This window comes from Perca fluviatilis, chromosome 1 (assembly GCF_010015445.1).
Source record: "Perca fluviatilis chromosome 1, GENO_Pfluv_1.0, whole genome shotgun sequence".
Classification (NCBI taxonomy): Eukaryota; Metazoa; Chordata; class Actinopteri; order Perciformes; family Percidae; genus Perca; species Perca fluviatilis.
Window position 1 is genome coordinate 36,308,419 of NC_053112.1, and position 12,321 is coordinate 36,320,739.

At 40.1% G+C, this 12,321-nt stretch overlaps 1 protein-coding gene across 1 annotated transcript in view; it reads right to left on the minus strand.

Moving 5' to 3' along the window:
* LOC120560033 (caskin-1-like) overlaps positions 1-12,321 on the minus strand; it is a 37,989-nt gene that overhangs the window by 19,561 nt on the left and 6,107 nt on the right. Inside the window, 8 exon segments of the mRNA XM_039802139.1 lie at positions 2,368-2,462; positions 2,952-3,060; positions 3,463-3,571; positions 3,823-3,944; positions 4,536-4,631; positions 4,834-4,979; positions 8,422-8,519; positions 11,179-11,230. Coding sequence (XP_039658073.1) covers positions 2,368-2,462; positions 2,952-3,060; positions 3,463-3,571; positions 3,823-3,944; positions 4,536-4,631; positions 4,834-4,979; positions 8,422-8,519; positions 11,179-11,230 — 827 coding nt within the window.

The following is a 12,321-nucleotide window of genomic DNA, read 5'->3' on the forward strand; positions in this document are numbered from 1 at the left end:
TTAAGCAGAGACAACTAAGGCGTCCGTACCCGACCTGTCGCGCGCCAATGTGACGTCATGGGAGCGCCGTAACTATTTATACTCGCGTGGTGGTCGCGACTCTAGTTGCAGTCTTGTCGCTAATGAGGAAAGGCTACCGACTTTGCTATTGCTACGGACTAAGAAGAAGAAGAAGAAGAAGAAGAAGAAGAAGAAGAAGAAGAAGAAGAAGAAGAAGAAACAGGTAAACGATGGCAGAACTGGCAGCAGCATTGACGTCAATGTTTCGATTTGATTGGATGACCTACTTGGTCGGATCAAGCCTTTCATTCACCATAAAAGAACTCATCTTAACCCTGTAAGTTTACAAGAGAGACTTGCAGTCACTCTGAGAGTCCTGGCATCCGGTTGCCCTCGAACTCGTCCATGCTTCCTGTTTCTGCTTTGTTGTGCGCCGCTGAAAAAAATAGAGTGGTGCACAACCTCTGGCGCTCTTAAAATCCCAGCGAGATCTACGTCATTTTGACATCACATTTGCGCGGGCCAGGTCGGGTGTGGCGACTGTAAGGATGTAAAGTTTCTGTATGGGAGGGGGCGGGGTCATTTGAACTGTACTGCGCTGAAGCGATGCAAAGGCTCATGGGAAAAAATATATATATTCTAAACGTTTTCTGTCCTAGTTGAAGTGTGTTTTAATAATGTTTCGTTACTGTTTTGGGTGTGCATTTATGTCAACTGTGTTTTGTATGGTTGATTTAGTGTTCATGTTTATCTAAATGTATTGTGTTCATGTTTATCTACATTTATTGTTGCACCATGACCGAGACCCGGGTGGGGACTGATCGCATCTGGGTTGTGGCATTGATTTTAGTGTACACACTAAATGAGTACTTGCAGTGCAATACATTGGGAATTAACAATGTTTAATGTCTATTGTTTTCTTTCTTTGATTTAGATTAGGCATGTTGTCATAAAGGAAAATGAAAAATATTTATATAAAACGATTGTTTCTAAAGTAGTGATAAGTAGCCTAATACTTTATATTTATGTTTCTTTGCATGTTTGAAGCTGTAGCTCGTACTTTCTGTCGACCCCATGAGGAATTATAAGTAATGACAACAAAGCTCTCGGCACATCCAAGATACAAGCCTTCTGTGATAGTGCGCCACCCCCGCCCCTCCTCCACGCAGTTGCTAGTAGCCAAGGAGGACACCGAGGATTAAAAAACATGATAAACTCTTCAGAAGAGGTAATTATCTTCACTTGATTTTCTGCGCGCGAAAGTCTTCTGCTAATAATCTTCTAATGTAAACTTGATTTGTCTACTGAATCAGCGTACCGCTCTGTGTTAATACAACTTGACCTGTTAAGTTACACCTTGTGTAAAAACTTAGATGGTTTAAGACAACGGGTTTCCACGCAAATTTCTAGTGAAGTCAACTACCGGTTATTCGGGATAACATTGTACACCCTCGTCAAATTCTACCCATCATATTTAAAAAAGGCTACAGAGGGGTGGGGGAGCAATGACTGTAGAAGACGTGGCCTTACAAGCAAACTTTGTGCAGAAGAAGTTTTTATGCAAAATCCCCTGTATTAACATCAAATGCCAACAAGAACGTGTGATCATGTGTACACTGCAAAGTTGTGTACATTCAAAAATGAAGAGAATATCCGATTATGCTAACCTAACTGACACTAACGCCATTAGCACAATTACATTAGACATTGCAATTTGAGGTTATTCTTGTGAAACATAGTTTTCCCAGTTTACATCATTATAAAACAGCACTTTATGTGGCCGGTTAGCTCAGTTGGTAGAGGAGGCACACATATATACATGAGATTTATTCCTCACTGCAGTAGGTCCAGGGTTTGACTCCGACCTGTGACAGTTTCCTGCATGTCTTCCTCTCTCTCCCCTTTCATGTCTGAGCTGTCCTATCATTAAAAGGTGGAAAGGCCCATAAAAAAACAGCATTTTATCAAGTGTCACGTCAAATATATCTTTATCTCATTTACGCTTCAATCTAAATGGGTGACATATATTAGCAAGCTAACATTAGCTTTGTCAGTTACTTCAGTTTAGTTAGCTACGCAGCAGTTTGGAATTTGTCACAACTATGTAAAAACTAGTTTGTGTGGTGCAATCCATTTTAATTTAGTGATATGTTTATCTCCACTTATTAAACTTAGCTATGTCATAACTAGGCTACGTTTGAACTTATAAGGTTATAAACTATGATTATATGTCTATAAAGATTATAATTAACTACATTGCATATTTTCTGTATTTACTGATGAATTTCAGTAGACGGATGTGCAGCACTTTGAGAACAGGTTGAGAAATGTATATTGTATTTTGGGACGATTATAAGATCTATGTACCGTGATAATGTCTCCAGCTTTGATGTTGAGGCTGGTAAGGTCGTAGTTGTTGCAGTAATCCTTCAGCGCACGCACCTGCATCGCAGCCGAGGCATCTACAGGACAAGAGTATAGTATGTAGCAGTAGAGTAGAGTGGAGTCAAGTAGAGGACAAGAGCACCAGCAGAGAGTTTCAGGTAATTGGGATAAGGTAGAGCAGAAAGTCATGAGGGAGCAGAAGATAATGGAAAGGAAGGCGGTAGGTGTAGGTGCATGCACTGTTTGCTTCTCTGCTGCTGGTAAATGTATGCATGCATGTAATTAAAACCTAATTAGTTCATAAAATTCACATAAGTAACACATTTACAATTTAAAATATGTCCTGTAATTTAGTAATTAATTAATAGATTATAGTAAAAATAAATTCTTAATTTATTGATTATTTGGTGGCAATGAAACTCAGAAGTTGCCTATTAATGATTGAATCAGGACACATGACTCTCCACCACATGTTTAACTGTATCATGTGGTGATTCCGGGCCTAGTATTACTTATTATTTATTGGATTGTGTAAAAAATTAAGAGTTAGTACTGGTGGCACTCACCTCTAAGTAGTTGTTTGATCTCTCGGCTGGCCTGTGTGGTGGTGAATTGGTTTACAATGTCCAGGGCAGTTTGACTCAGAGTGTTTCTTACCCCTGCGCTGATGCCGCTCTGGATGGAAGTGGAGAAGAAAAATGATTAAAGCTGGGATGGGAAATTAATAATAGGGATATACTGTGCATTCAGGCTGTGTGTACTAGCCTGCTGCTAACATTTGTTGTGTGTGCTGCCTCCGCAACAACATCAAAAAGGTGATATAAGGGTTAAAAAAAAAACAGAGCGGGTTTTAATATTGCATGACAAGTAGTATGCCAGCAGTAGTATACTCTGCTACACTTTTATGTAACAACATATCCCACAGGCTTCATCACACAGCTCAATGGGATAGATGCCAAGTGCTGAGGTGTAAAACTTGCTCAGCTGAGGAGAGGGAGGCAGCTTTAACAACAGTTGCTTTTGTAAACACATTAAACAGCCAGACAGAGAGATAGAGAGACAGACAGATGGACTTACATCCAGTAGCAGGCGCACTACCTCTGTCTTCCCACAGAGGGCTGCCTGATGTAGCGCTGTGCCAGACTCAGACTGTCTGTTGATATCTATACCAGCCTGAATCAGCAACCTGCAGCACAAAATAATAATACAAATAATATTAACCTTTATCTATATGGCATTTTTCATAACCATCATTTCATTAAAGTGCTTATATCATATAATACAACAACAGATTTTTAGATCATAATTGTGACCCTGGAGTTAAGGTTAGATTAGATGAGTGAATCAGATGGATAGACAGACTGACAGGTACATGAAGTAGGTATCAAGACAAACACACACTAAGAGAGGCAGACTAAGAGAACAAGTTTTTCAAACCGTATGACATCAATGTGTCCGTTCTTGGCAGCGAGATGCAGAGGGGACACTCCGTTGGGGTCAGAGGGTTTTGGTTCCAGCATGGCTGCACACATGTTACTGCTGAGCAGGAGCTGGACCACCTAAAACACAGACACACACACATAACTTATACATTCATGCATATGAACAATTGTTAAAGTCTGCAGTGAACTACGGAACCAAGCTTTTATGTGTGCTTCTCCCAATTTGTGTAACCTTCTGCAAAACTAGATTTAAAATTTGGTTTCTCTGTGAATTCAAATAATTGCTACTGAAACTGTGCGCTCTCTCCTTTGGCTGCTGAAGTTTTGGGATATCTTATGGTCTAAATGCTAAATTGGTCATAATTTTAATGGTTTTAATAGACTGTGTATGGGTGTCATTTATTTATTTTCTATGTTTTAATTTTTTATATGATTTGTAGCAGACTTTTGTTCATGATTTTATAAATACATTTCTGTTTAATTCTAAGGCATATCTTGTGTTATCTGTCATACGTTATACTGTATGTCAGCAAGTCATTGTTGCAGCACGTTTCTATATTTGGTTGTGTTTTCTCACTTTGCATGTATTCTCTTAAGATACAGTGCGTTAAGCTCTCAGGGCCACTGTAGGTGAGGCTTTCCTAGTCAAATAAAAGTTAAATAAAACAAAATGAAAATGTATCTTTTTGTTTCTGGTTTTCTACTTACTCCAACACGTCCAAATTCACAGGCGAGGTCCAGTGGTGTTTTCCCAGCTGAGTCTGAGATACACGGGTTGGACTGGTGTTGTAGCAACATCTCCGACTATAACACACACACACACACACACGTACAGATATACACGCAAATCTTACTGGCGCTTCTGAATTTCCTAGCTTGTAACAAACACAAATCACACATGAATCATCAGCCACACATAACAGACAAACACCTCACAAAAACACACACATGGCCACTAAATACACAAAAACACACACAAACACCTACAGTACACAAACACAGTTACCCCGTCATAGTGTCCGTGCTGAGCTGATAGGTGGAGAGGGATCTGTCCTTCATCTGACTGTCCGTTGATTGATGAGCCTGCCTTCAGCAGCATTTTCATTGGTTCAGTCTTCCCCTGCCATGCAGCGTAATGCAGAGGACGCATCCCTACACAAAACACACACACGCACAAAAACACACAAAAATGACAGCACAATAAAACACAGACATACAAGACCCCACAAGGACATGCACATGGATACATACAAGAACATGAGAATATAAAGACACATAAATGCATGCAAATACACACACACTCTGTGATTTTATAGACAGATCAGTTTGTCCGTGGCCATCTAGCAGGATGATATTGCCACAGATATTGAAAATAAAGATGTGATAAATATAGAAATAGTTTTATGCATTACATCTGAAACAATTAGTCATAGACAGACAATTAATCAGCAACCATACTGATAATCTATTAATTGTTTAAAGGTCCCATGGCATGAAAATTTCTTTTTTAACATTAATGTGAGTTCCCCCAGCCTGCCTATGGTCGCCCAGTGGCTAGAAATGGTGATAGGTGTAAACCGAGCCCTGGGTATCCTGCTCTGCCTTTGAGAAAATGAAAGCTCAGATGGGCTGATCTGGAATCTTCTCCTTACGAGGTCATAAGGAGCAAGGTTACCTCCCCTTTCTCTGATTTGCCCGCCAAGAGAATTTAGCCCACCCATGAGAGAGAGACATCATGGCTTTCAAATGAGCAAAGTGGCAGTTGGTCAAGGCCACACCCCCACCCTCCACCTTGCCTTTTTTCTTTCTTTTTTTTCCTCTCCAATAGCTACAGACACAGAAATGGCACATACTAAGGAAAGCTCATTGTGGGACTGGCTCTAGTGGCTGTAATTCTGCACCAAGGCTGAATTTCGGGAAAGAGACTTCAGATACAGTATTAGGGGACCACAAAGGTCTATATAAAAGAGACTTCAGATACAGTATTAGGGGACCACTAAGGTCTATATAAAAGAGACTTCAGATACAGTATTAGGGGACCACTAAGGTCTATATAAAAGAGACTTCAGATACAGTATTAGGGGACCACTAAGGTCTATATAAAAGAGACTTCAGATACAGTATTAGGGGACCACTAAGGTCTATATAAAATCATCCAAAGAGCACCATGTCATGGGACCTTTAAGTAATTTTTTCAAACAAAAAAATAATAATTACTGATTCCAGCTTCTCAAATGTAAAATTTTCGTTTTATAGTCTTCTATGATAGTATTGTCCCTGGTAACTTCTGATGGGCATTTTTGCCATTTTCTGACAATCTATAAACCAAATGATGGATGGATTAATCGTAAAAGCAATCAGTAGATTCATTAATAATGACAACAATCGTTAGTTTCAGCCCCATAATGTGAATGCAATTTTTGCAAACATTTCTGTAGTATCTGTTTTACAGGCGAAGACTCTCAGTACCCCTCCTGGAAATGCAATGTTATTGTGGTTGACATGCTTGTGACCCTGTGTGACCGTAGGAGAATTGTTTGTGCAGGCGTTTTCCTCATGGGACGTTGCAGACAAACTGCTTTCAGACAAAAGGGCAAGACAAGAAATCCCCTATAAGTGGCTGAACCTGATCTCAGAGAAGCTTGCAGGAAACTGGACATTGCAACCCATGCAGGAAATGCAAGGCGATGCAAAGTACAGCTGAGCACAGCACAAAAATCCACCATGGAGTCATTGCCAAGGCCTCTAACCAGAAGACATTAAACCCCACTTTGTAGTAGTGGCTGCAAGAAGCAGGAAGCATGTTTTTCATGGCAGCGACCCAAGACCCCCAGTCTTAATACCAGCGATGAGCCACAATCGTCAAGTTAAATAAAGAGGCCCTCCAGGCCTGCTAGCATGAGGGAGTACTGACTCAGAAGAAAGGTACTGGCAGGAGAAAGAGACACAGCAGCTGCAGGAGTTACATGCAACGCAGAAGAGAGGATTTTACTCAGACCGCAGGGAAAAAGCGACACTGGACTTGACTTGTTTATAGATGGGGGGAGAACTCAGGAATTTCTTGATGCAATGGACACCACCTCAATTAAGGAGGTTCTTTTGAAGGATTGCTGAAAGTGATATGAGTCCATTTCCTTTCCAGTGGTCAATGGGGTAGCTCATCCTGAAATTCTGAAAGCTCAGTTGTTGAGATAATTTGATTCATATGTCATATGTGAATTCCAGGAATAGGGTTTTATTATGCAGGCAGCGGTGGTCAGTGTGTGGCTCATGAGCAGATCATAGAACAGTGGACCTACTTTTTTTATTTTTGCACTAATAAAGGTCTCACAGAAATTTGATAATCCCTTCCAAATGAGTTTTCTGATTTTGGAAATACCCTCAACTGTGTCCCAAGGAGTATCCTGGCAGAGTTGCTGAACTCATAGTTGCCAGCCCCCTTTCTGTTTATTTTTGGACAGGATATCAAGTTTTCTCACTTTGCATGTGTTCTCTTAAGTTACAGTGTGTTGAGCTCTCAGGGCCAATGTAAGTGAGGCTCTGCTGGTCGAATAAAGGTTAAATAAATAAATAAATGTATATTTTTTTCAGATTTTGTAAATTCCCTCAACTGTGTTCTCAGGACTATCATGACTGAGTTACTGAACTCAGTTGTTTGCCCTCTTTCTGTTTATTTTTTGGACAGGATATCAAGCCCAGAAGCCCTGCAGGATGTCCTTAATTTTGCATTTCGCACAAGAACATTTTATAGATGGATGTGACCTGGTAAGGATCAGAATTTCAGAATCCCAGAAAACAGTTCCTCTTGTCCCATACGAGTGAGGGATGAATATTAAATCTGCAATTACAAATTTCTTGGCCACTTGGGGGCAGAGAAAACACAAAATTGACATATTTAAACTGATATGGCTAACTTATTAGCAAACAGATGCCCATTTACACATTGAGCACACACAGACAACATTAGCATTATCTCCTTTTTGCTCTATTTTGGTCTCCACCAACTCCTAAGGGGACTTTCTGACTCAAGTCAAGCTTACCAGTCCTTACCAAGAGCTCAGCGGGCACCACAGGAATGATTTCCTTACCACCTTCACAGAGAGAGTTGAGGATGCGGGACCACCTAGTAAGGATGCCTGACAGTTGTATCCCTCTATTTAGAGCCATACTGGGCTGACTGGGAATGTGGAGACAGTAGGCCTACATCCTGCAGGGATTATATCTCCCATCTGCCCTGAGATTTCTTCTTCTGGAATCTGCCAATACGTGATGGAAATATTTGCTGCTCTGCCTCCATTTGGCTCTCAGTCCTGCAGCAATGTAGCTCTTTTATTGTCTATTGTTTGCTGTGCACACAAATCTGTCACCTCTCATAAATACAGAGTACTACACAGAGATAAATTGTATTGCATTTCCAACAAGCTCACCTTTTATTGCACAAGAGGGCATTATCAGTCACGCAGGGGAAGCCAGAAATGTTTGTTTTCCTGTTTTTTTGTGATTGTTTTCTGGGTAGCCGTGTCTGTTTTGTACCTGTTTCGTGGTAACATAGTAAGGACACTTGTATTCTGAGTAAATCTGTGTGTATTTTTACCTTTATGGTCTTTAATATCCACTGCTGCCTGGGCCTCCAACAGCAAAGAGATCAGCTCCTTGTTACCACTCAGAGCAGCATGGTGCAGCGGTGCCAACCTTCACACAGACACAGATTAGGTTTAAAAATACATATATTCGTATACGTAGTGTAAAACCAGAGCATAACTTTGCCAAAATAATCTTCAGCGTAGAGCAGCTCCGCCCCTCAGCTCTGTGTGAGCGACGGGAGGGGGCAAATGACCTACTTCCATTAATAAGCAATCTCTCTACCCCCGAGCCAAGCGTACTCACAGCGCGCCTCTGTGTGTGTGTCTAATGGATCCCTGGTGAATATAAGGGCCGGGCCCTTGAGTCAAATCAACTAATCATCAGTCATTACACAATGCGTTAAGTCCAATTATCTGATTCCAATCAACACAATAAAAAGATATTTGTTTTCTGATAGAGCCAAAGGGAACACAATCGCAAACCAAGCATGTTCACATAAAGAGCTTAACCATTAGAGAGTCTGAATATAGCCAAAATCCATAGTTGTACATTCAGAGTTGTAAAGAGAACATTTCTGAGCAAATTAAGAGCTGAGAGATGTTGGCATGAAAATTTCACTTTATAAGTCTTTTTAACATTACAATGCATTCCCCCAGCCTGCCTATGGTCCCCCAGTGGCTAGAAATGGCGATAGGTGTAAACCGAGCCCTGGGTATCCTGCTCTACCTTTGAGAAAATGAAAGCTCAGATGGGCCGATCTGGAATCTTCTCCTTATGACCTGATAAGGGGTTACCTCCCCTTTCTCTGCTTTGCCCGCCCAGAGAATTTGGCCCATCCATGAGAGAGAGAGACATCATGGCTTTCAAACGAGCAAAGTGGCAGTTGGTCAAGGCCACACCCCCCCTCTCCACCTTGCCCCCCCTCTCTCCTCCTCAATAGCTACAGACACAGAAATGGCACATCCTAAGGAAAGCTCATTGTGGGACTGGCTCTAGTGGCTGTAATTCTGCACCAAGGCTGAATTTTGGGAAAGAGACTTCAGATACAGTATTAGGGGACCACTAAGGTTTATATAAAAGAGACTTCAGATACAGTATTAGGGGACCACTAAGGTCTATATAAAAGAGACTTCAGATACAGTATTAGGGGACCACTAAGGTCTATATAAAAGAGACTTCAGATACAGTATTAGGGGACCACTAAGGCCTATATAAAAGAGACTTCAGATACAGTATTAGGGGACCACTAAGGTCTATATAAAAGAGACTTCAGATACAGTATTAGGGACCACTAAGGTCTATATAAAAGAGACTTCAGATACAGTATTAGGGGACCACTAAGGTCTATATAAAAGAGACTTCAGATACAGTGATTAGAGAACTAAAGGGACTGATATAAAAAATAAAATAAAGACATATTAGGGACCACTAAGGTCTATATAAAAGAGACTTCAGATACAGTATTAGGGGACCACTAAGGTCTATATAAAAGAGACTTCAGATACAGTATTAGGGGACCACTAAGGTCTATATAAAAGAGACTTCAGATACAGTATTAGGGGACCACTAAGGTCTATATAAAAGAGACTTCAGATACAGTATTAGGGGACCACTAAGGTCTATATAAAACAGACTTCAGGTACAGTATTAGGGGACCACTAAGGTCTATATAAAAGAGACTTCAGATACAGTATTAGGGGACCACTAAGGTCTATATAAAAGCATCCAAAGAGCACCATATCATGGGACCTTTACACCACTGTAGGGTCAGCACAAAAGAGGGTGTTAAGTTACTCTTTAAGTAGATACGGTGAACCTGTTAGCAATAACATGCAATACGAGTGACCCCTTTCACATGCTCACATTGTTTTCATGTTGTCATTTAGTTCAATGCATCATAAATATTGATTATAGACACATATTATAATCATTGGCGGGTTCTGTCCTCCAATTTAGGAACCAATGCTCTAAATAGTGTGTTGTGTTTGCAACAGGTCGTGTTGTCCCACAACACCATAAAATATTAATATTTTTTACCGTTGAAAAAGCTATGCAAATCTAATGCATCGAGTCAGGGATTCAACTCTGTAGCTACGATGCATTGTAATGAATAACACTCTCATGAAACATAATGGCATGATATGATGTCAAGAAGCGACGTATCCTTATACAACGGTTCGTATGATATCTTATGAAAAGTTATGCACAATGCATGTGCATGTCTTACGAATGTCCAGCAACACGTGCGATCAGTGCGCCTATGCAAGCTCATCAGCGTTGTTGGGTTAAAATGAGTTTGTTTAATTACTAACGTAGGGTTAGGGTTAGGGTTAAGTCAGTTAAGTTACGTAACAAAAGAAAGTTCAAATAAGTCAGCGTTGTCTTTTGCTTTCACAAAAGGGGACAAACGGTGGCCTACTGGGTGAAAGTCCTGTTTGTGTGACCCATCCACCCCGACCTCCTCCCTATGCGGTCATTGTCGTTCTTTCTACGTTGGCACCTGACTTCCTCCTTAGAGGGAGCCCTGCACTTCCTGGCTTAAGATTTCGTGGGTTATATACGCATAATCAGTGTATTACTTTTCATAAGTACAAGTACGAACAGTGTAAGAGAATAGCCTGCAAGAAGACAAAGAGAAAGGAAAGAAGGAAACAAAGAAAGAAAGACTGGAAAAGAGGATGAAGGAAATGAACCTTTAAAAATAAGATGATGACAATGCGGAACAACAGCACGGAGAACGTGAATAAAATGAGCTGTAATCCCTCACCCATCTGCATCCTGGATGTTGACGTTCACTCGCTTTGTTGCTCCGAGAAGCTCTGAAACAAACAGAGAAAAGAGAGCAAAGAAGTGGAGTAACAAGCTCATTACAATCTATTCAGAATCCAGTGATGAATGCATTCTCTCTCTTTGTCTTTGTGCATATTCTAATTATTATTATTATTATTCCCTGCAGGTAGAGTTGACAGCTACACTTTAATACCTGTGAGCGCTCTAAAACAAGTTTCAGCAGCAGAGGTCGAGGAGAAGTGACAAGGTAAGGAAGACAAAGAGTCCTTCTGGAAAACTCATCAGGAATTGTATTTTTCGAGGTATATTCACATGCTAAATTCTTGAGCCTAAGTTACATGAAACATCTGCAATTTATGCTTTTCTCAGTTGATAATAATTGTAATATAGTCTTGTTTTCCCCTCAGTGTTCTGTATGTCTGTGTATTTATACTGTCCGTTTATAAAAGGGTGTTTATTGTGTAAATATGTTTGTATTATTATTATAACTAATTCTATTTTTTTCTTATACTTATATATAATATTTATTTTTTCTCCTATGTCTACTTAATGTGTATTTGTGTTATTCTGATGTGTGTACATGTTTTTCTTTTGAGCTGCTGTAGCACAGGAATTTCTCCAGTGTGGGATTAATAAAGTATATTTTATCTTATCTTATACTTTTGTAAACAAACCTATTTCATCCAGAAACATGAATAACTTTGATTTATTTGTTGTTGAGTGTTGAGACCTGTCAATCAACCCGAGAGAGATACTCATTTTCTATCAAGAGTTTGGACTTTAAGTTTTAGGGCTACCGTTTGAATCTCATTTACATGTGATCAAATACATTATTATTATATGCACCAGACTTATGTATCTTAATTAAATGACGCATTTCAGTGGAGTCAGGTTGAATGTTGCCCTCCAGAAATTTCTACACTTAGAGGGAATAGTTCAACGTTTGGGGAAATACGCTTATTTGCTTTCTCTCCGAGACTACTTGTAGTATGTTTGGGTGTAAATATATGGGCCTCACTGTGCTTGTGGTTATGTGAATGTGCAAATGTGTGTATGTAATAACCTTGATCTTTGACTGACTGGAGAATCAAAAAGATAAAGACACCAGACAGCAGGAAGG